Below are 25164 nucleotides of genomic sequence, written 5' to 3'. Positions count from 1 at the left end.
CTTGTATATTGTGAAAAGTGATTATTCTAAATAGTTAATGAACTTTAGAAAATTATTGATAACCAGTACATAATCTCGTCAATTTTATACTGTTCAATTACTTGTCCTAAAGACGCTACTTCAAAGTAAATTACGAAAAGAATAATAAATACGAATATGATCAATTGATTTTTATTACATAATTTATTACATGTAAAACCGATAGATTTAAGTTAAAATAGAAAAAGACATTCGTCATTCAAGGCTATTTTAGCTGCTAATTTCCAGTTTCCACATCTCTACTCACTGCCCCTTTATCATCACTCTCCTTGAAAAAGAAGAGTTCGAAATAGAGCAATAGTTGAATTAAACCAGCCACCAACGAGGTTACGTCGCCATGATATCTACCCTCGATGTAGCGATACGTCTCGAATGTTACGTGTAAAAATTTATAGAGTCCCAACAACAAGATGTAGTAGACAACGGAGCTTTCAATTTTTTGGGCTTTTGAGCAGAAGTAGAGTTGAGGAATGATGGCCACTGCCTCCAGGTAGATGCTGAGAGTGCAAATTATTTCAATACCTTTAGTACTTTGTAGACCCAGTATAAAGCTTGCCAGAACGAGTAGAGTTAGTTTGCTAAGGAATAAACAATAAACAATTAGATTAATTAAATTGTTTAAAAATCTATGGTATATGAATATAACTCGATTTTTACATCAGGTATTAGAACTTTTGAAACTATAACAAGACTTTGAAGAAATCAATCATTGAATTAAATAGGTTTATAACGTAAATCAGACTTTTTGAAAAATGCATCAATTGATATAGATTGAAAAAAAATTAAGGAAAATTAAAGTAATAAGTATTTCATAAGATTATTGATTACTCACTTAAATTTATCATATTTGCATTGAGATGATTTGTACTTTATGTATATTAATAATGTAATACTGCATGTTATCAACATTACGGCAAAATAAAAAATTGAGAAAAAAGCATAGTACAGAAAGCTAAAACATCTTATTGCGAAAACAATCGTGTGGAGGAATTGTGTTTTGCCACTGATGCCTGAAAAAATATTTAATTTGTTCATTTCGACACCTTTTTATGTAAATTTATATGATAGAGTAAGGTTAAAATTCAAAAATATATTAACTGTGTGTTCGAAAAAAGTACTCATTTTATAAGCTAAAAAAAAAACCTAAATATCACACTAGCTAAAAAAACGTACTATTTAACAAATTAACGTTAGTTTATAAACTCTAGTTTACAAAAACTCACCTGTACAATTTTGGCTGCTGATAATTTTTATAAGTAGCAAGGCATTTGCACCGAATAAGGGCAAAAATCCTGAGTAATACAGTACTATCAGATAATCTTCCATCTTGAAAATCGTAAACTTGTCTCTGTCAAATGTTGAAAAAATCATGAACTTTTTATTTTAGCCAAGTTAATGCAAAAAAAATGAAGCAAAGCTAAAAATAAGAAAAGTTTAAGTAAGCTTATGTATATTGTACAATGCAGGTAACGAAACTACAACTAGCACAACAACAAACAACGAAACATACCGACACAAATGCTCCTTCCTCAGTTACATAAGCTTAATTAACAACTCGAATAAGTCATAGCATAGTCAAGACAAACATTGACTGTCTCTGAATACATTTTGATTGTTCTAAAAACCTATTACGGAGAAAGTTACACTCATCTTTTATTACATCAAGTTTGCTGAATCTGTAACAATACTACTAGCAGCATAGAATCTTATTAAAATAGTATGGAGTCTTCCAGTTTTCGTTAGTGGCCTATGTTGAGTTGCTGCAACAATTAAAGCGTTCGAATTAATAATACTGTTTGATCGACATTCATTGCATTGAAATGCAGTTATAAGAATATTAATAACATTATTCTCTTTGTCTTTTCAAGTATAAGCTAACTGTCTGCTTTCTTTTTACTATCATACTTTAGAAGGCTCCACACATCTCCAGTGAAATTCATTATGTCCAAACGGAAATATATATACAAACCCACAAGATAAAAACTGGCAACTCTTATCTGAACCTAACCTTTAAAAACTAATAGTAAATAAGTATTATCAGACGGTATATTTGTTTTTGAAAACTTTTTTTCTAATGACCATTTAATGCTCAAGTCATTACAACTCTATTTATAGGCCGAGTGACTTTATACTTTATCAAATTTCTACACCTCTGAGTTTGTAGAGGACTAAAAATTTGGAAGAGTCACACGTTGTATTTCACGCACTGCATAGCCAACTTTTATTGAAAGACTGAGCTCTCTGCTCAAGGACTTTAATGCCCTAATTTAAATGCAACATGATTTGTTGATATTTGTTGATATGTGCAAAACACTTACTATATCGCGAATTAATTTAACAACAAAGTAATTATGTAATATACACACGAGGCAATGTAATAGGGTCGACACAATATTAGCAAAAAAATTATTTAGGTGGTTACACAGATAAGTCAGAAAAACATCATAACCATAATGGTTGTTTTCTAATAAGCAGCCATTAAAGTTGTCCTTTTCATTCAACAAAAAAGTTAACTCGAACATATCTTGATCGTTGTCGCAATAATTATACTGATGTCTACATAAACATATCAATTACTAGGACATTTTTGGAGCAGCCAAACTTTTGCAAACCCTAACAACAAACCACTTATATTACATTGTTCATCTATGTATCAGTGTGTTATATGACGTAACTAGAAGTTACCGAGCGTGAAATATTGTACGGACAACAATTCCAGGTAGAATCGTTCTTCAATAGTCACACCTCAGTATCGCTTGCCTATACTGCTATTATTTACAGTTGATTGTAACTGCGTGTGAATCAGCTTATTGCTCCGATGTGCGAGCTGAATCACGAAACTTTCTGAAAAACGAAACTCGATAGCCCTCGTTGCCGTATAACTTGAAATGAATGATGTGCACGCGCGATAAGTCGAAAAGGTCATTAAAACTACGTGGATGGGCCGATAAGAGCGCAAAGTAAAAGAAAAAGGAAAAAAAAAATACGTGGTACGAAATCGAGTCTCCGATGGCCCTCGAAATTTCCCGGGGCACACGTTAACTGGAAAAACTTTGGAGCCAGCGCTCGTTTTAAATCAATGCTCCGGGAGTCTCGTGCGCATACACGCGTATACTTTGTGCTTTTTTTTTTTTGTTTCCGTATCCTCGGGAGAGCTTTTTTATCATGCTCGCAACCGTTCAAGTTTTAACGGAATAACTTGCTAGCTGCAATCTGTACACTCGCCGTTGGTGTTTGTCTTCGTTTTTTCGCAAGCTCGAGGATTTGCATTTGCTCGCGCACGTGAGCTGGTCGGTGAAAAGTTAGCCGAGCAGGTGGACTCTTTGTCGGTATAGGATGGTTTTTTTCGTTCGGGTATCGTTTGTCACTTTGATCGTTTTGTTTCGATTTGAAAAGTTCGGTGGTGTCGTGGCCACTTTTCCGTACGATGGTCCTCGTGCACAAAAATTACGATTTTTCTAGAACGTATATACACGCACCGACTGATTTATGGCAGGGATTAGGTGATAATGCATATGTGTGTCTAGAGTAAATCAAAGGGCCGGATGTTTGAGCTGCCGAGCAGAGAGTTATATCAATTTCACGGGAGGAGCTGTATCAAAGAGTAGGCGAGATTTCCCCGGGGCTTTCATCCACGATCACACGAGACGGCCTTTTATTTTTCCTTCTTACCCCTTTTTTCACTGTGTTTTGTACATATACATGGTAGGGATATGGAGTTTGAATATCCTTTCAATTTGATTGATGCTTTTTTAGAGATATCGGGATTTGGTTCGGAAACGTTAACTTCTGGGTCCTTTTCTCTTTTTTTCTCATTTCGACTCTGAAGAGTTGCACGTTAAACATGTACAGTAGAGTAAGAAAATTATTAAATACTTACTAATAGCTTTGGAAACTGTTAAATTAAATTTGCTTTAAATTTTTACTTTTATTTCACATGTAACGAAATTGTAATAATTCAACTAAAACGATGAATTCGATGATGGTTGTAAATTGCATCAGTTGCGTTTGGTTATCAAAACTAACGTGTTGCCGAAGTTGATTACATAACCACTAGTAGCTGAACAAATGGAGCGTGTTAATGAGAAACGCTTGCGTTTTGTATGATTTTGCGAGAGAACGTTTTCGTTAAAAATTTCCAAACGTATATACTCAATCACCCTAAATATCCCTCCTGGTTCTCTACCGTGTATTCGGGGAATTATTAATTTAATAGGAAACTGCTACGCGTGGATTCTCAGCGTGGGGTGTACCTTAATACCGTATTTATAACCGCAAAGAAAAAATTGGGAGCAAAACAGAACATAATGAGGAAATAAGTGGGATAATAAGATGATAATAATACGGGGGCGGTAGTGAGAAATTTACGGGAAAAAAAGCCTGACGGCACTAGCGGCGCTGGCGGGTAATAATTAATAAAGGATTTCCTATAGAACGGCTGTGTAAGGAAAGTCTCGCGGGCTGACGAGGTATAGTCGCGTGCAAATTGAATGGAGCTTTTAAAGCAGAGCTTGCGGGACGCGCTGCCTCACCGTATTCGACAACCATTTTACCGAGATGATGCTTTTTTTTTCGGGACTTTCATTGTGTTGCTCTTGAGTAGATTTTTCTTCCAAATTAGAACAAGTTTTTTTTTTTTTGGGTACCTAGTTTTACAATATTCCATTTCTTTAACGATAAAGTATACTTAACTGAGTATTTGTGAGAAGCTAAATTATGACGATAGAGAAGGAGCAAAAAATTTTACGTGCATTTATTCGTGCAGTAAATAAAATCAGACACGAGATTTACAGTAACAAGGGAGTAACGCGGAAAATTCGCAGTGAAAAGTCCTCGTGTACTTTTCGCATCGAGCTCGGGGTATTCCATTATTCTCAAAGTTGGGCGGTCCGCGACGTTCCATAATTTCTGGACGAAGAACTGCACAAGATAATGGAGATAAAGGCAAACGAGGAAGAACAAAGATAAAAGAAAGAAAAAATGAGACAGCAGCAGCAGTGTATAACAGTAGTCGACCCTACTTGAGTGTACCTACAGTTTCCGTCTTGGAGAAATTCGTCGCCTTGGAGTTGTCGTCGCAGTCGTCCGGTATCTTTCAGATTCTCCTTTTCAATTTTGCATTCGTAATTAGGGGAAAAGGGAGCCAGGATCTTTGACTTTTGTCTCCTCGCGGGAGCTTTAAAGCTAATTCGCTCGTTTGACGCTGGGGCTCAAATGTTGCCTCTTTATCTCGTACCTGCTCTTCATTTTCTCGGTTCTATCTTTCATTTGCTCCATTTCTCGTCGGAGACTTTAATTTACCTTCCCCCCGTCTTTTCTGAAAAAGCAAGCCATGACAGTTTATTATGCCAAGATCAAATGAAATTTATTTCTTGCGCTTACGAGCCACTTTAGGCGAAAAACTGCCTTAGATCTCTCTACATCGTGGAAGTAGCCAGTTTAATTTATGTCTCTCAAATCTACCCATTCACTCGTTTCATTTCTTGGTAAAAAATTAATCTCGAGCTGACTAAATCGACCAACTCGTTTTTCCAGTCTCGCGTTGACTTAAAAGGCTTTTTAAAAACAAACCAAAGTATAATAACTGGGTCATGCACATCCCAACCCAAATATTGTCCCCACACATATACACACCGATGGTTCACCCTTCCCTTCATCGATACACACCTTCATCTGCAGGTACATCTCAAAGCCGGAGTAATCGAGCGGAGTGCACGGAGAGTTTATAGGTCACGCGGGAGCGCGGCGGCACCAGCCTCTCGAATGCAAATTGAATCGTGTTAAACATAGCTGGGGCAGGGGTGAAGGGGGGTCGGGAGAGACGAGCAACACTAACGGAGGGGCTGTGCGCTCTTGGACTGATTGCAGGCGACGCAGGGATATAATGTTGCGCCTGCTGGGAGTTCGGCTGCTGTCGCGGCTCCTCGTCCTCGTTTGCTCCCTATCGCTGCTCTCGCTGCTCTTCCTCAGCCGCTGCGGATTCAACAACCTCGATGCCGACCTCGTCGATTCTTCCGGTAAGTCCTATTGGCATGAATCTATTTTTTTTAAATATTTTATCGATATAGCACGATTGCGAGCCCGTAAGTAGTACGAGTCAGTGTATGGTCAGGCAGAGCCGGAGAAATCTATTTTTGATGGAGCATTTTTCACTTCAAATGGGGTGATGGGGTTCACATTCTGCTTACTAAAAAATAACGGACCCCCTTAGTCTTTACGTATGGTAAATAATAATATACCCGCTGTTGGATAAATGTCTTTTTTAAATTGCTTGATTGAAGCAGTTAAGGAAGAACGAACGACACACGGTTTCAACAGCAGCAAAGTAGGTACTCTGGCTTTGAATTGCATAAAAATCATTCGAGTCCTAATTCGTTTGAACAACATAAGCCGTTGCTACTCGCTCCGTTAGCTTTTAATTAAACGAGGGAGAAAAACAAGCTTTTAATTGCACCCTGGCCTTTTAAATAAATCGCACTAGTAACGAGAAAAGAGATGCCAAGTGGAAATTAAAAAAAAAAGGGGGGGGGAAGACCCTCCGATCGCACCCCTCCCACGCAGTGTCCGTTCATCTGGCTCCCTCCGCGCGCAGCTGGCACCGAGATAAATCACCCCGCGGATTAGGAGCATATTATTTAAACTTCCCCGGCGCTTTAATTAATACCCCACCGGTCCGAGTTCGGGGGAACCCCTCCGAAAAACGCACTGCGGCACGCACTCACTTCCACGGCTCCGCTCCCTTATTTTCCACGAGGGTTTCGTTATTGCCCCCCCGCGAACCGTGTACCCTACACTGTTCTTTTTATTTCCGTCCCGTGATGGTGATGAACGTTATTTTCTCTCGCGCGACTGCTGTAATTCTTTTTCCTCTCTGTTTCCGGCACGAAATGAGATTCTCGCGCTAAATGTGGGTTTCGCTCGATTTTCATTTCAAGTCTCGTGGGTGACCTACCAAACCATCCCCTACTGTCTCACAGCCGATTCCGTCTCGCGAATCTTTCGACGATCAAACAATATATACTAAATAAATCATACGTCTCGATCACCTTCGCAGCTATTGCACCCTGGGCCTTTCAATATTTTTCATCCACCATATTAACTCGCAACGTGCGCTGCTCAATCCACCCGACAGCATAATTTCAAGTGCCACGGAATCAAGCACGCCCTTGACGAAATTCCTCCTCCCCCCTATATACAAGACGCGCTCGGGACTGACGTGCACGGTAATACACGCCAACGGCAAGCGCTTCGCGTTTAGACGCTAATGCAAACGACGTGTGCACAACCTTTACCTGAGCGCGCGCGTTGATAATAAATAGTGAATTCGCGTGCCCACGGCCGTCTTTGTTTCTCTCCATTAAGTGTCTCGATGCTTGGTGGGGTTGCGTGATGCGCGTAACACACGCCACCAGAGAGAGAGATATCTCCCCGATGGCGTAAAAACACTACACATGTTACGAAAAATAGTCACTCGAATCAAGGTACAAGCAAACAAATTTCCAAGCGGCAGCTTTGAAAATCATTTGTCGATGGCACCCACTCCGGGGGTCAGCCGAGTTAAAAGCGGTGACAGTAAAACATAATTATCGAATGATAATAACCCTCGAGGGTGTTTGTGCAGCCCGAGCGAAGATATATATATATATATACATCACCGGTTGTGGTAAATCAAATTGCGGGGGTGTGCGCGCGACGTTTGGGTATTCGGCGGGCCATATTCCTCGATTAACGTCGCGAAATTACACCCCTTCCCATCCGTAGTAGCGTCGGGATCCCGAATAAAGCTTGATTTACGCTCGCGTATCGAAAACAACGCACCCCTCCCGGTACACCCCCACCCGAACGTGCTCGATGTTTACGTTACAACTTTTGCATCGGCTTGGGGACGCAGGTATATATATATATACATTCGTACATGTATACGTGTACACGGAAACGACGGGGCCTATAGGGTCCAAAAGCCCTCGAATTCAATAGACACATCCGGAACGCGGCCAAAGCTCGTCCTAATCGCCCCGTTAACGTCCCGGGCTGTGTGTGTGTGTGCGGCACGTCCCATCGTCGCGGAAAGCGGGCCGTGACGGTGGGTGATTGTGCGCACACCGTGTGTACGTCACCCTCGTTCGATGAGACAACAAAAGCATGCTCGTCCGTAATTAATTAATAATCGCGCAGGGGCTGATGCGGTTGTCTCGTTAAATTCCGCTGACTTATAATCTCCATTGTGCAGGAGAGCCCAACGTATTACTAAAACAGCATTATAGTGCAGGGGAGTTTGTAATCTCTCCGACAGATCCCGCGTAAACGCTCGCGGTGTATACTCGATTGTCGGGCGTTCATGGACTGCCCGACCCTCCGTAGGTTCGCGTTGCGATGCTGACAATGAGCGCACGGCCCGAGCTTGCGCGTGGAGGGATTCGGGAATTGTTTGGATTAAATCCAATCACGTTGGTAGAGCTGCCGCTTTGTGGCGTTCGACCATCGGATTCCACGGGATATGCCGTGCTGTTTTTACTTTTGTTGCGCGTGACTCACTTTGACAATAAGGGAGTGGCGTCGCCTATTGGTCGAGGGCACTTTTTTTTACTTATCTGATGTATGTGCCCACTCGCGTCATCAACAATGCAGTCAAAGTCTATTGCATTAGGACAAACGAAACTGGGACAGTCTGAAGCTTTGGTAAATTCACCGGTTGATCCTTTTGTGACACTAAACGGCAAAAATTCACTTGCCAACTTTTACTACCCGTCGATGATTGGATGTCGGTAGCTTTAACGAGAGGCTTTCTGTAGTTAGGTACTATGCGCACCCCGGGACCAACGCGCGCTCAATAGTAAAAGAACAAACGCCGATTCCAACGGGTAGACGGACAGTCACGGGGGAAGGGTACACGAGCAAACGAACGAGCTTTACAAACAAAGACAGCAAAGAAAAGCAAGTGTGTAGCACCGTCGATATTTCCACTTTTCTGGTGGGAGTAGCGCGTACACACATATGTGAGACAAAGTGCACTCGAGAGAGCAACACATGAATATTAGGTATACGCGCGCGTGTGTGTATTATTCGTTATGGGTGTGTGTGCCTCTGTAGTACATACATACCGAGGGAGCCAAGCAGTCCTGCCAGACACGAGCTCAGCTGTTTTTCGAGTGCCACCGCAGTGCCCCGCCGCCCCGCTCTTGACAATCCTCCCTGTGTACGTACATATATATAGGCTGCAGGTATGATACGAGGCCGGTAAATATAGAAATTAACTGACTGGCTGGGCGAGACAAGAGGGTAGGTACACGTACGAATCCAAACTCAATTGGTTGGGGGGCAAACAGAGCGTGTGCGCCCGTGATTCCACTCCGATTGACGCAGTTGGAAATTATCGAGGGCTTTTTTTTCCCCCCTTTTAAATTAGCCGGGAATGGGTTATTGAAAGTAGAGTTCGAAGGAGGTTTTAATCATCCTCGACTCGATGAAGCCATGCGTGCGATGAGGGTTAATTAACGCACTGCTGCTCGAGGAATTCGAAGTGAAGAGGAGAAAAAGAATTAATTCCAGAAAAATTAAACGAGCAGGATGAACGGATAGCCTCGTTTCCCCGGACGAAGCTCTGTAGGGTAAGGGGGTTACGTTTGAAAGAAAAAAAAGCGCGTGTACATTTATCTCGAATGCACTCGGCGTAAGCAAACGAGCTGAAAAACGCGAAAGTTCATTAATATCCTCCCTTGGTCTGTACACACGCAGTGTTTGTGCTATTCCACTGCTTTTTTTTTTTACCAAACACCGATTCATTTGCCTTCCGCTAACTCCTCGAATCGCGCCGAGGCGTGAATCATCCAGACAAGCGGTATCTTCTTCCACGCGCGTCGGCCCGTATCTCTTCCATTTCACTGTATACTTCGCGCCAGCAACGACAACGACGACTCTTGGGGTCGGGGGAATGGGACGAGGCAAGGACTTTTGGCGCGCGAAAACTTTTCCGTACTACTTGCGCGAGTCCCTCGGCTGCATTTTTCGGCGAGAAATGATGTAAAGAGCGAGCCAAGGGGAAAGATCGAGCCTCCGCGGGCAAAGAAGGGACTTTGATAAACGGCGGGCTACCGTGTGTATGTACATCGGTGTTTTATCGTTCGATACAGGTTATAAAAGGGGAATATTACGGTGTGGGCACTAAGGGTGTACCGGTCAGAGTCAGCCGGGCGGCTCTTCCTTCCCTCCCTCGACGCTAAGAGCCTTTCGGGCGATTATAGTGCACTCAACCCTCTATGAAATTGATTGCCTATACGTGCCGTTAATGCCCCCTGACGCTCTCTACATCGCGTCTTGGATTTTTGGGCTCGGATCGTCGCATCGCTCAAATAACCCTCGTATCGGTCGAGTATCAGTCGAATTGTCTCGAGAATATAAATACAGTTGCACGCGGTCCGTTGGTGGTTCTTGTAAATTCACTCCAGCGCGATTACACTGCGCACTTTGACGGAACACGCGCGCTAGACGCCCCCAAGTGCCTCTCAACTTGGTATACTTGGAGACTCACCGAGATACCACCCCTTGTACAGGGTGTATCACAGGTGGGATGTACGTAAGTGCACGTGGGCAAAGTCGAGAGATGGGGTGCAGTGGGCAGGAGGGAGAGAGATACGCGTCTTCCGCCCTGTAGCGCCGAAAGTCCGGTTCCGGGAGTATAACTTGAACGCGGAGTTTCCGCTGGGGTGTTCTTGAATAGTTGGGCAGACACGTGGGAGTTTCGGGGGCGATCGACCGAGCAGGAAGCGACAAACTCGCGAGAGAGAGAGAGAGAGAGTGCAGAGTTGCGAAGGAAGCACAGTCTGCGCAGTCATCGATCAGCGCTCGCCTTGATGGAGTCGCGCGGTGATGGAATGTTATGGAGAGGCGAGAGCTCGAGAGGGTGTAATCTTGATGATACGATTCGTCGACGCGGGTGATGATGTCGTATACCGGGGACCGTCGATTTGCCAAAAACATCATTTTCACCGTACATGCAATAGGATTTCGAGCGGAGCAAGTATGTTTAATAGAGCTCACGGCTAAAAGTCGTAGGTTAAACTGACGGAAGCTCCCTCGCTTGCCCTCTTACGTTGATGTTTTTTTTTTTTTTTTTCATGAGTCACGAAACGGAGTCTTGTGACACTGGCTAAAAGTAAACACCGCGCACACCCTAGGCTCGAAAAAGTCGCCTCGCCAAGGGGGCGCACTCGAGACTTTGGCTCGACGATGATTCATTTCCCGAAAGCATCGAGCCATCCAAAGGCAAACGCGCCCTGGCTTCGCAAACAGTGGCCCTCTCGAGCTACCGAGGATCAGCAGAGTGGCTGCACCACGCTCGTGTGCGTGTATCGGTGCTGCACACTGGCCCTTTGCTCCACGCGAACTGGCAGCACATCCATTAGCCCGCCACCCCCTCCGGTTGGAACACACCCCCTCGCACATCGGAGGAATCGAGAGCTGAGCAAATTTCGGGCGTATTCTATCATCACTGCAGCCGCGAGCTTTCGCTTACACGAGCTTACACGTCAGGTATCGAGTGTGTGCGTGTGCGCCCCCGTAGATCTCCGACGGTCGTACGTCGATGGGCCAGCCGAGCCAACGTCGACGATGGGATGAAATACACCCGAATATGGTGAGCTTATGATGGCCCGGTGCATCGCACACCTGGGAGCGGGCGAGGTGCTCGCTGATTGCTTTTAAAGGGGTGGCTCCCAGCCCGTGTACATCAGCCAAGCGGCTAAATTATTGGACGGCCCGTGTTTGACCATACGTCGAGCTATCCACTTGTTTGCGCATAAATCGCTCCACCTTACTCCTATCTGCGCGAACTACACCCGTGTCAAACAAAATATCGCAAATAACATGCGTCCATTCCTCCGGAAGAGGCAAAAAAACAATTGAGAAAAAGCGCCGAAATTCTTTCGAGCCCACCGGGGTGGAAGCGTCTCGGCTCAGCTAGCTGCGGTGATCCAGCGCGAGTTTTCTTCTCCTCCAGCCCTTTTGCATAATTCCGCCCTTATTCTCGACGTGCGCGCGTACGAGAGACGTGTCTCCGCCGTAAGACGCGCCACTGAGCTTAAACGGCGAATCGTCGCTTTTTATTTTTCCTTCGTTCCCCTCTGCTGGATACACGACTGTACATCTACCGAGGCGCGGAGGGATGAAAAAAAAAAAGAGAGCTCTGGTTCCTCCTCTTCTCTCGCGTCACGTTTCGCAACGAGCACTTTTTCCTCGACGTGGAATTAAACCTTTGTGACTCTCCACCGAAGACCAAAAAAAAAGAAGCCCCTCGACACGCCCCGACACCTACTCTCTCTCGCTTTGATCGCGTCGCTAAATTGTTTTTTCTCACCCCCGCTTCTACTTCGCCTTTCGTTCCACCGAGGGGTACACTTACCCCCGTTATATCGAGGATATGCGTTTTGTTGGATCATTTGCTCGTTTCTCTCACCCGCATCGAGACTCGAGTTGCACCGAAACGCCTCTCTCGAGCGGCTGAACAAACCACGTGTACGACACGCGTCCCGGAGCTTCTTACATGTCGTGTGTACGCAAGACTCGCGGAAAGCTTCTTCCAGCCTCGCGCGTAAATCATCCGGAGCGAGGAGCATAAGCCGGAGGTGTACGCCAACGTGGGGTGTATGTATACAATTGCGCTGGCAGGCAGCGCGTCGCTTATATTCCATTTCGAGCGCCCCGCAGACAACTTCCAGCGCTTCTCGGCCCGTAAATATCAACCCCACCTCCTCCCGTCCTACTTCTTGATGCGAGTTTCTACCGTTGCTCGCGTGCGCCACAATGCAGGTAATATAACGCAAAAGAGAGAGAGAGATATATATATATACACTTGCAGCCCCACCGCAGGAATACCTACTCGACAGAGAGAGAGAGAGAGAGCAGTAGTTGTAGCCGGTGTGGTGCAGAAGGAGAGCTTTTTACGCAACTTGCCGGAGACAAGCCACCCTGTGTCGTGTGCTCGCCTACTGCATGTACAGTGGCTGTCTCCTGCTTCCCGGGACGACTCGCGCCTGTGGCTTTTTCTCCCCCTCTCGTACGCGTAATTGCACTTTCGACTGTTGCACCCCCGAGTTTGGCTAATTTTAAGTTTGATCGAATCGGGCGCACGAGCTTGCCCCGGGAGCGCTGTCGCGCGATTCGACCCTTATTAAATTCCGCGAGGTAACCGTTGCGGGTGAAATTAACATTCGTCGTGGCCGTGCGTTTGCGATGATCTGGAAGTAAAAGAAATTAAAAAAAAAAAAAAAAGGAAGCAGCAATTTGTTTTCGCGTGGGGGAGCCGCAAAACCAGATTCCCCTGGAGCTTTCTCCGGTAGTCGGGGGGGAGCCGGAGGGACATTTATTTCACTTACACCCAGCGCACCCCTTCGGAATAACTCGCGCGCCGGCGCAATTTATTGTGCTTAACGGCTCGATTCTTTACAAGCTCGTAAAGCCCTCCCCTTCCCCTCCGCCCCAGCGACTGGTACGATTAAGTGCTGAATTTTTATACGGGCGCTGCTGCGTGCTGCGATCATTGGAGTTGTAGAACGAGGGGTAATGAAAATCGCTCGATCGCTCGCGTATTTCAGGGGAATTTTATTTTTCACTTCGGAGGAGGGGAAAAAAAAAAAGAAGGAAAAAAGGATAACGTTGTGGGGGAGAATATTGGAAACTAGAACGAATGGAAGTACATACGCACGCCTCGAGAGCATATATAGGTGATGCGTCGAAAATGTAGGCACATCCCTCCCAGCAAATGTCGCAAAGTGAATTCACTTTTGGAGACGCACCATGTGTGTGTGTGTAACGTAACATTTGAGTTCCCGAGCGAATTCGCGTACATCGAGTGCCTCGAGTCTAGAGCGTTGTGTGTATGTTTTTTTTTTTTCAGCCAAAGCGGCAGAACTTGTAAAAATACGGCTTTTGAGAGGGTATAAAGAGCGTGTTTTTTTTCCACATGTAAGCGGGAAAAAATGGAGGAGGAGCTGGCAGCGGAGTGTAACTTAGTCATTCGATAAAGAAGAGTAACGACGCTCGTGAAGTTGAGGAATAGGGAGTAACTTGATGAAGATCCAGGGAACTAATGCTCGTGGGTGGGGAAAAAAAAAACTGTCCCATCCGTTCATGTTAAAAGTAGAAACGAGAGTGCGTGGGCAGTGTTATTTTTAGATGAAACGATATCCTCGTGAGGGGAAAGAAAGCATGTAAATTGTATGTATTGTTGGTTGGTGTGTTTGCAGGTCCAGCAACATTGGCGAGCAACAGCTTGCTGGAGGCGAACCAGCGCGAGGAGGAGACGAGGCTGGAGGTCGAGAGGCTCACGGCGGAGATACGCACGCTCAAGCTACAGATCCTGCAGTTGACGGGTCAGTAATGCCCCATCGGAGAAAAAACCAATTGGCTCTTTCACCGAGAAAATGGAAAAAATCGGTCCCTCGGAGAATCGCGCGCTAACTTTTGTCCCGTAACTTGTGACGAAAAAGTATTCCCTCTGCCAACTCCTTTGGAGTGGACCCGAAAAGCTAATTTTAAAACCCACTCGGGTCTGGTACGAAAAAAAAGGGGGCAAAAACTGACCTCTCTCTCTCTCTCTCTTTGTTCCGGTAACTTGGCCGGGCTTTTTACTCGACGCGCGGGCACTTGTAATGGCGAAACCACGTACCGCTGCCGGTATTTCGGAGGCTTCCCTTTTTTCTTCTTCTTCTCCGTCTGCTCCTGTTTTGCCCTCGCGTTTTTAGCCTGCAGACAGCCGAAGAGTGGCGTGCTAGCAAGAAAAAAAAAAAAAAAAAAAAAAAAGAAAATACGTTGGGATGGAAGATGGGAACTCCGGGGTGAGCGCAATTACGGAGTCCCTCGCGCGCCCGCGCCTCATCAGGGCTATCGGTCTTCCTTAGCTTTCTACCCTTCACCCCCTCCGCCTTTATCTAGCTGCACGAGCGAAAGAAAGACTCTCGGAGCTAAACTCGCCGGGTCTTCCTTTTTTGGGGATTTTAGCTCGTTTTTTGCTCTCTTTTGCTCGTGAAGAAGTTGTGCCCCCCCCCCTTCTCGGCCCGATACTCGCTCTAAATGGATTATACCATTTCCGGGAGGGAGTATACATATACATACATCACTCGCGAGCCGTACTCGGTTGTTTTTTTCTTATTTGTCTCGTTTGCGATGCACCATTATAAGTAGCGCCCATTGGAAATTTCACCAGGTTTTTTTTTTTTATTTACTTCTATGGTCATTTGTGCGGATTTCTGATAAAGCGATTGCGGCTTCTCTTTTTATCTTTTCTTGCAATCAAAGTGGTTGAGTGTACTTCTTTTCACAACGAGCCATCAGAAATTAAAAAATTAAAAGCTATTAAAAATCTAAAATAAAGTTGTATCGTTACATAGCGACTGGCAATACGATACTTTAACATCTTGTATAATTAATAATTTGTAATTTCACGTGGTTTTTGATTCACGAAACCAGCAGTATTTCGTATAGTGTTGAAAAAACTCGAATATTTCACTACAACATTATACCTTCCAAATGAATTTCTCAAATTCATGTATAATTTTCGCGCACGAAATAAAAAATTAATAAACTAGGCGTTGCACACCCGTACAAATGTTTGCGCAAATTCACCTCGGATCGATCAGCCACGAAGCTTCGATGTAACCATCGACTTTTAATTAAAAGTTTCCGATGAAAGCCCGATCCAGTTTTTTAATTTTTTCAACCACACACTTTCCCCATCCTTACTAACTGGCCTCCGAAAGGGTGGACTTTTACGCGAATCGAAAAGTCGACGACCACAAAAGTACCATTGACATCCCCTCCCGCGCACGCCAATCTCCCGTAAGGAGCTCACGCAGCCGGGCCGATGCGCTCGGAGGCTATATTCCCGTGCGGTGCGCGACGGATTTGGAGCTCAGGGAGGAATCGGGTTTAGGCCGAGAAGCCAGAAAACAAGATTTCGCGAGACGTATATGCGTACAGCTGGAGAGCGAGTCGAAAGTCGTAAACCATAATACAGACGAAAACAGTCCCTGTATCATCACGAGTGACGGCTGCGTCAGACAGAGGTACCATGTACCTCACCACACGGAGTAGACACTGAGAAACAAAATTAAAAAAACCAAGCGCTAACGATCCGGTAACCGGACTCCAAGGGGCATCTCCAACAACACAACAGCAATGCATCCGCTGGCACGTTACTTCGAGCACCGGCGTCTAACGAGTGCCAATTATAATATAGGTCGGGTCGCCGCGGAGCGAAAGGGGCGTGGAGGGGGATGAACAAAAAGTTTGCTTCTCCCTCGTGGCGCTTGCTTTTTTGTTTCCTTAATAGACTTTGAAAACCGGTCACTGGAGGGATTAGGGCCATTTCTTGTTTTCACGAGCGAGGCACCGGAACTATTTTTTTTGTTTTTTCATCCACGGGCTCACTCGCAAAGTGGATGCCGTTCTTTCGCATTAGCGCTCGCGGACAAACGCAATAATAGTCCCCGTTGAGCGAATAAACTACGTGGTGGTCCAAATTCTATCGACAGCTCCGTCATATTTTGCTCGCTCGGTGTAGGCCATAGTTGAATAATGACGTATTGCCCGGCCACGCAGACCAGGGGGTCAAACAAGACCAAAACTCCGGCCATGCTCTCGGAAAAAGGAGGAAAAACAAACAGCCGCCCTTCCGCAGCACGTGCGAGCCATCGATCGAGAGGGTGGAGGGCAGGTATGTGTGTATATACACGTGCACGAGGAGTCATCGGCGGGACGTGTGTTCAGCTCCCAAGCACAACAGTGCCCCGAAGGAGCCAACGATGGATGGTACACTCTACCACCACTGTATCCCGGGAGCGCGTGCTCGGCTTATTATTATTACACCCCCTCGGGCCGCTATGAATATTCATAACACCGGAGAGGCTGCCGGACGATTGAGCAGCTCGACGTTTCGCGGGCCTTGTTGCTGTAGGGTCATTTGCGTGTGGGTGTATGTTCCGGCCAGTCTCCAGGATATCCCGGCTAGATTGGCGCTTTTATTATTTTACCCACCCTCGGGCCACGCGTGCCCGTGATGGTATTCGAAGCGAAGCTTCTTTTACGAGCAGTTTGTGATTATTATAATTAAGAGCTTCGAAAATGTTCAACTTTCCCTCCCTGCAGGCAAATGATGATGAATCTTGTCGTCGGCTCACTCCGACTTTCATGGAATATATTCATGGTTAATTGTACCTTTTATCGCGAGAATCGCAATGAAATCGCACGACGATTATACTTGCTACTTTGTTACTTTGTTTTTTTTTTTTTTTTTCTCGTGCGCAAACGGCAATTGAGAGGAGCGAAACCAATGAGGTGCGGCACGCAAAGCTCCGCCCGTTAATCTTCTCTCTTATATATAGATCCAAGAAAAGGCTCTACTATCTCGTCGCGCGTTGGAGTCCCAAAGTTGCATACTTTATAACTGGATGAGACGGAGACTCTTTCTGTACGTCGCAGGACTCGGTTTTACAGCTCATCGTCGCGAAGAGCGCACCACTTGACGAAGCGGTCGCTCGGTAATGCGCAGAAAAAAATTTTTTTACAAAAATAAATAAGGTTGACGACTTAACGAGCACCGGCAAACTAAAAAGCTACTTATGCTGCGTCGTTGAAAGAAATATTTTCGCGGAAACATTTTTCAAGTGCCCCACCTCGAGAGCTTTCGGAAAGTGCATTAACGAACTCGATTACCTCGTCATGAAATATTTTTAAAAAAAAGAGGATCGCAAAAAGCGCCACGAGACTCGAGCTAAATAATCGTAAGGGTTTATTTCACGAATCTTGAAAAAAGACTCACTCGCTGCATCAAATTTGGGCGGGGAGGATTAGTATCCCTCGTGTTTTATGGAGGCTAGGCTTCCCTTCGCACTCTGTATGTAACAATTTTGTCATGCTGATTCTGACTTCTGCATAAAGCTATCCATATCTCCATGTATACATTCTCGTACGTATAGCCGATCGATGAAATGAAAAATAAACTTTTTCGTGCCGGAGGATAAAGTCACTGTAGTAATATATTATATAGTCGTGCAGGAGTCGCTATGTATGGAGAAAGCTGTGCCGGTTGAAATTTATTTAGGAACGTTGCTTGTCATGGTACCACCACCCTCTCCCCCACCTTTTCGGGCTGCCCGTAACAGGAAGTTCTTATCGCTCGTGAAAATTCCAGGGCAGCGCTGTACCTCCCAAGGGGCTTTCGATGCCTTCTCGCGTGTGTGTGCTCGTATACCCACCTCGTGGACGTGTGTGCTGTCCCGTTGTATAGGTGCGAGACTAAGTTATCTCGACAGGACAGATGGTAAAAGGACGGGCCATGATGAGGCTCGATGGGTAACTCCTCACTTACGCCGGAGCTTTTACAGAGAGCATCCGAGGGCAAAGGAAGGAACGAGGGGAGCCTTTTTTTTTATTGGGCATATCTATCGCGACTTTGTTTTTTCTTAACAAGCGTTAGCGTGCAGTTGCTCTAGCTCCCTCTCGGGTCAATTCGACGCACAAGACTACCATCGTAAATGGAAAGGCCACCATAAGGAAGTTGGGGCTCTGTTTATCCATATGTTGTAACCCCTTACCCTCCGCGTGACGTTTTTCCTTTCAGTTTGTTTTTCTTGGGGATACCAATGCGGGTGTGGGATTCAGGGGGTGGGGGATGGAGAAAACAGTTAGCTGGTCTGTAAAAACGAGTACATCTGATGAAATTATCTTGTTCTCATTAATAAAACGAGGGCAAAATGGTTTCAGGCGGTCCACCACCGGGGCATGGGCTCCAGGACTCGTCACCTGTGATAAACAGCAGCGACATCGGTGATTGCCTGGCCGCCCGGCGCAAGGTCGACCAAGCCGAGATAAGCCAGGGCCTGCCCCTGAACAACGAGTACGAGCTCATACCGTTCAGTCACTTTACCCTCGCGCGTCTGTACCCCGTCGAGCTGGGCTTGGGCAAGCGGGTCGTCGAGAAGCCGATCGGCTTCAAGCGCAAGGACTTTAACGAGGCCGTGCTCAAGGCCATCGAGACGCTCAACAGAAACGCCACGGGACTCGCCCCTACCTCAAACACCTTGTCGCCTTCGTCCTCGAGGTACACGGAGGACGACTTTCTCGAGGGTCTGTACAGGGTGGAGCCGACCACCGGCACCCAGTACGAGATGTACTTCAGGACGAAGAACCTCAACAAGAGCAGCGCCGTCCAAACGGGCCAGTACGGCAGCGGCATGGGTCCCCAGGTGAGAGATGCATGTATACCCGTTGCAACGCGAGAGCTACAACAGCCTGTTTCCTGGGTATTCGCAGCAGAGCAGCTACACAAAGATAACGCTGATGCGGCCGTACGCGCCCCTTCAGTACGTGGGAACGGAGCGCCAGCAGCAGCAGCCCAACCGCGAGAAGGAGCTCGTGCACGTGATACTGCCCCTGTCGGGGAGGACGGGCACCTTCCAGTCGTTCATGGACAAGTTCGTCAAGATAGCGCTGAGGAACGATAGGAGGGTCCACTTGACGGTCGTGTACTTTGGCACGGAGGGCCTCAGCGAGGCGAGGGCCATCATGTCGAGGGTGCTCATGACCCGGGGTAGCGGTGGCACCAATCAGAATCTCAGGCTGCTCGCCCTCAACGAGACCTTCTCGAGGGGCAAGGGGCTGAGGGTCGGCGCCGAGAGGGCCTGGAACGCGGGCGAGAAGGACGTGCTGCTGTTCATGTGCGACGTCGACATTGTCTTCAGCGCGAGGTTCCTCGACAGGTACATACGAGTTGTCCTATATACTCTATACACCCGGCACACATCTATTTCATTCGCGCGAATACATTACAAACAAGGATATTACATCAACTATTGGCGGAACTTTATTTGTTATCTCCAACGATACAGCCTGACATGTACCAACCGTTCGCACGCATAACACTTTCTGCCGCCACGATTCGTTTTTTTTTTTTTTTTTTTTTTTTATTAGGTAGTAGCACCTTTTGTTAATTCACAAGACGGTATGACAAGATGTTTGCGTGTGTCCTCAGGTGTCGGTGGAACACAGCTCCGGGGCGGAAAGTGTACTACCCGATCGTCTTCAGTCTGTACAACCCGCACGTCGTTTACACCCTGCAGGGAAGGGAAGTGCCCGCGGAAACGGATCAGCTCGTCATCTCGAGGGACACCGGCTTCTGGCGGGATTTTGGTTACGGGATGACTTGCCAGTACAGGTGAGATTCACTCAACGGGCGTGACGTACAAACAACCACTAATGGCTGTTTGCCCGACAACGACGTCTCAGACGAGTCGCTGTGCTGTTTGCTTGTACGCACACTTGACTCCACTTTGAGTGATCGACGACTGTGCTTGCGCACCTCTCTCTCTCTCCGTTATACAATCGGAGTCAATGATAAGCGTCATTTGCACTGTTTTACGAGAGAGAGAGAGAGAGAGGCAGCCCTGTACTTTTTCGATGTTTAATTTAAGAAATTTTCCCGAAGGAGGAACAGCGTGGGTGAGGCTGGAAAATAAGATTCCCGGCGCTTTTTCTTCTTCGAGTAGTTGATACATATGATTACATAGGTAAGTATATGTTTCGTCCGACGCGTTTAGGTCCGATTTCTTGCGGGTGCGGGGCTTCGACGAGAACATTGTCGGCTGGGGAGGCGAGGACGTCACCCTCTACCGCAAATACGTCAAGAGCAACATCAAGGTCATCCGCGCCACCGACCCGGGTATTTTCCACATCTGGCATCCCAAGGTACGTTTTGGAAAAGCCTGGGTGTTGCCCGATCTCTTTGGAGGCGAAACAAAAAAAAAAAAAAAAAAAAAAAAAAAAAGAAAAGAAACTAGAAAATAGAGGGTACGATAAAACAACGATAACCATTAGGGTCCCGACGAGCCTGGCCTTCCGCGAGTACGGAAGTTGGGAGTTTCCGCGGCTGAATTTCGTGTTTAGTGTTATTATTATTTCCCCGTCCGAGGGAGCGCCTGGCACGATGTCAGACGCCGCGGGGGAGTGGGACCTGTGTGCATGTGTCCTTATTTTCGAGGTATAAGCCTACTTTATCGCGCGTGAGTTCTCGGCGACATCGCGTTTCTGGGTTATATTGCGCCGGGCACGAAGACCACCTACCCCCGCTCCTGGATTCCGGCTCCGCTTCTTTTATGTGCTCGGATTTCCATGTTTAATGAGGCACTGCCGAATTCGCGGATGTCAACCCTTTTTCTGGCTTTTGTGCTTTGCTTACGTGCAGCGCACGTGCACACAGGGGTATGTCTGACGCGTGATTTTTGAGGGGCACCTTTTACGTGATGCACACTTTGGTTACTTGTAAAAAGTAAATGGTTTATTTTCCTTCACGGGTGAATTATTTTATTTCGTACTACAGAAGATTCAAGAGATAAATTTTGAAAAAAAGCAATACTTTCATGACAAATTAGCGTGGAAATTTCAATTTTGATTTATCGCGTATACACTCACACTGGATTTTCCGAAAACATGACAAAAACATTCCAATCGTGACTAAAAAAAAAAAAAAAAAAAAAAAAAAAAACACAATTTACGACTAATTATACATGAAAGCACGCGTACCGTGAATCACAATTACATTTTACGCGTGCTACAATAAATTCGCGTAATTATCAGTAATTACTCGACCAAATAAAATTTCGTATAGCAACCCCCTCAAGGTGGAACTTTATTCCCAGATTCCCGAACCGTATATACGAAAAATCAGAAATTTCCAGTCGATTTACCGCCAACGGATATTAATAGTTACAGCTCGATCGCAAAATTTTCAATCAACCATCCCAAAGACAGTGCAGCTTCAAAACGCACTGCTTTTATTTGGTCGAATGAAATGAAAAAAAAAAAAAAAAGAGAGAAGCACAGGAAGCAATTTTCCAATACTTTGCAATTTTTCCCGTCATAAAAACGCTTCGTGCAGACGCCACGCGTCACTGGCAAGGATTTTAATTAACGCGACGAAATTGCGCGATATCGACACACGGAGAAGGGAGGGAAGGGGCGAAATGACGTTCGAGTCGACACGCGCGCGATGCGATGACTCGGAAAATGGCTGAGCACGCGTTGGTTATACGGTACCACTGTAATGCGCGCATACGAACATTTTTGCCCGACCTAAATCTGTCCCTCTCGCTCCATCTCGCGACGCGAGTACTGGCACTTGATTTTCGCTCGTTATTGGATGTAACTCCACAGCTCCCGTGTATAGCTGACGGGCGTCGCGAGGGATACCATATACGGACCGAGGGCTAATCTCCCGCATTGCGGGTACACACACACACACATTCCCGATGACGGAAGTGCTTTTTCATTGCCCCTCGCTTCACCTTTAATGGGCTTTAATTCAAACGTTGGATCACGCTGGGCACTTGAAAATAAATACCCCTCCCCTGTAGCGGAGCAACGATGGAAGTGCTTTTCACGAATCGAGTCCTTTGAGGAAAAATAAAAACAATTAAGAAGCAGTTTCGTGTTAATTTTGGATGAACCACCATTCAAATTACGTGTAACTGCACCAAAGAGTACTTATGAAGCAGCGCGAGAGCAACTTGTCAACCGCGAGCTCGAGAAAAATCAAAAGCTATACGCGCATCGGTCTTCCGGAAAACTTGACGCGATCGCGCGCTCACTGGGGAGAGGAGGGGTGGATGGAGTGTCAGCCAACTAACGCGACGCTACGGAAGCCCCGTCACGTATTTCAAAGTATAATGCGATTGGCCGAAAGTTCGTAAGACGGCCGGCGATCGAGTTAAGAAGCGAGAGACTGTGCTGCAGTGTATCGGAAGGAGGGGTGCCTGTGGCGATCGATCGGTAATTGAGTTTTTTGTAGTTCTATGCGGTATGGGGTCTGGGAGCGTACGGAGCTCGAAAATAATCACCCTCTGGTCCGAAAATTCTGCTCGAGAATGTGCGTGCAGCGTCTCTGGCCCCCTCCCGCGAGAATGTACCGGAAACGGTGGCTCGATAGGTGCCCTTTGGAGTATACAGTTGCATAGTTTGCCGGTACTTCGAAGACTCCGTGAAATTTATCCTCTTCTTCTCGGCTGGTAACCGCTATGCAAGACGCAGCAGTTAATAATCGAAGCACTCCGAACCACCCGGAATTTGCCCGCGCCCGGAGACGCCATAAGTTTCGAGAAAGCAGGGCTAAAGTTATCGGTGCTCGAGGGGAGTTCTTTTTCCTGAAAAACGCAAAGCTCATTCACCTAAGCCTTCCCTGTTGGTCAAGTATGCACAGCTGGTAATTAAAACGTACGTCTGGTCCGAGGATATTGAATGCAGGAACGCGAAAAATCATTCTCGTGTGTTTGCTCGAGTAACCAAGTTATATCAGGGGCAGGGGCTGGCTTATGAGCTTCGAGATGTACAGCGCAAGTGAAGAGCAAAAAAAAAAAGGGAAAGGCACTGGGCAATAATCTACCCCGCAAATACATGTACTAATCCTCGTGGATGAGCCTCGAGAGAGGGGAATCGGGGTACAGCAAAGGTTCGGCCGTTGCCAGGCTCGTGTGCTCCGTTCGCTCGAACTTTCAAAGCGTGCACGCACAGTCGGAAAGGAGGAGGGGGCGAGCTAGGGCAAATATTACCGACACGCACCGTAAACACGGACTCGTCTCCACCCCTTCATCCGGCTCCGCATGTCGGTCGATCCCTTTACCCCCACCCCCTTCCGCTCCTTCGTTTCGCTCTATTTGCCCTCCCCGCGCTCCTCATCCCGTTCATAATTCAACAAGTTTTTTTTTCTTCCCTCGCGTTTGAACCACACGATAATTTTAATGATCCGCGTCGAGTGGGAATACGTGCGTATGCTCTAGGGAGAAGCCCCCAGATTAAATGTTATTCTTTGTTGTTGTTTTTTTTTTTCCCACCGGTTTCGAGTTGTTTAATCACAGGCGAAACCACCCCCGATTCTGATTCGCAGGTGTGCTCGGGTGGTCCCGGCCAGCGGCTGTCGGCCGATCAGTACAGAGCGTGCATCAGGTCGCGGGCGCTGAACGAGGCGTCGCACGCCCAATTGGGTTTCCTTGCCTTCCGCGAGGACATAGCCAGCCAAGCGGGTGCCAAGGGCTCCTCGGCGGTGAGCAAGAAGAAGAGGCCCGCCCTCAAGCGCCCCAAACCGACCAAGCCCGCGGTGGCTCGGACCATCAAGGGGCGCACCTGATCGGCGCATCTCGTCCACGTGCCTACATGTGAATAATGTACATACACGACCATACCTATTATATATATAACACGCAGCGGTGTATGGGTACACTCCTGCGCGACTAGTATGAAAATAATATTATACGTACTTATCTACGCGGTGTTTATGGCTCGGCGTTTTTGTTTTTTTTTTTTTTTTTCGTTTTTTTGGAGCCTGTGACAAAAAAAAATGGTGCGTGCATCTTTAAGTGACAATGTGTTTAAGGTAGATAGATCCTAATATAATTATTGCCGAGCGACTGTGGACTGCTGGTTGTTCGATAAATCGGTTGAGCTGCCAATTTCCGCTCTTTTTTAGAGAATTGGTAAGCCACATGTATAGCCGTGACAACGAATATTCGGCAAACGCACAAATTTTTTTTTTTTTTTTTTTTTTTCTCGTCAGTTGTGTTTGTGCGAAATACACATACCGTGATGCGCGTAAATTTTGTTTTTTCATTTGTATTTCGATTGTTGAGTGTTGCTATTGATACTGATGGAAGAAATGCATCAGGAGGACGATTTTTGTTATCAGATGTATTTATTTACGTTGCTGTTGAGTATCGAGTAGATGATGATTATTATCGTTTTTAGTGAAAATTATTAAGTCGTTGGGCGAAGGAGAAAATAAAACCGAAAAATCCAAAGTGTTATACTTTGGACGATACTGCAAGAATTTGTGATCATTTTCCTCTCTACCGAGGGGTATTATATTTGTATAGAAAATTCCTAGCTAAAATTCATCGTAATATTTATGCACGTTAAAAAAAAAAAAAAAAAAAAAAAACTTAAGAAAAGTGGAAAAATGTGTATGGCATCGATCTAACGATCTAGGTCAATTAGAATAATAAAAGATAAAGACGGAGAAGCCCTCGCGTACACTATTTACGAGGTAATCATTCCATCGTGTGTCCAATTATCAAGATATCATGTACAGAC

General features: G+C 46.0%; 2 protein-coding genes across 2 annotated transcripts in view; one reads left to right on the top strand and one right to left on the bottom strand.

Moving 5' to 3' along the window:
- Nucleotides 1–24238, top strand: part of LOC106640385 (Chondroitin sulfate N-acetylgalactosaminyltransferase) — a 31997-nt gene extending 7759 nt beyond the window's left edge. The window contains exons 2-8 of the mRNA XM_089591244.1: nt 5908–6056; nt 14280–14405; nt 18796–19277; nt 19345–19790; nt 20063–20245; nt 20628–20775; nt 23966–24238. Of these exons, the coding sequence (XP_089447370.1) occupies nt 5908–6056; nt 14280–14405; nt 18796–19277; nt 19345–19790; nt 20063–20245; nt 20628–20775; nt 23966–24205 (1774 nt within the window). The 3' untranslated portion in view covers nt 24206–24238. The remainder of the gene's footprint in view (nt 1–5907; nt 6057–14279; nt 14406–18795; nt 19278–19344; nt 19791–20062; nt 20246–20627; nt 20776–23965) is intronic.
- LOC149375990 (ER lumen protein-retaining receptor 2-like) lies at nt 184–2027 on the bottom strand. The gene is made up of 5 exons (XM_089592177.1): nt 1885–2027; nt 1550–1799; nt 1263–1387; nt 872–1049; nt 184–617 (listed from the first exon to the last, which is right to left on the bottom strand). The coding sequence occupies exons 3-5, from the start codon at nt 1363–1365 to the stop codon at nt 257–259; spliced, it is 642 nt and encodes a 213-aa protein (XP_089448303.1). The 5' UTR covers nt 1366–1387; nt 1550–1799; nt 1885–2027; the 3' UTR covers nt 184–256.
- Nucleotides 24239–25164: the final 926 nt, after the last annotated feature.

Source organism: Copidosoma floridanum, unplaced genomic scaffold (genome assembly GCF_036245765.1).
Source record: "Copidosoma floridanum isolate Cflo_tuat_1 unplaced genomic scaffold, Cflo_Japanese_pri ptg000001l, whole genome shotgun sequence".
Classification (NCBI taxonomy): Eukaryota; Metazoa; Arthropoda; class Insecta; order Hymenoptera; family Encyrtidae; genus Copidosoma; species Copidosoma floridanum.
The sequence above is the reverse complement of the archived record's forward strand: the minus strand, read 5'-3'. Positions and strand labels throughout refer to the sequence as shown.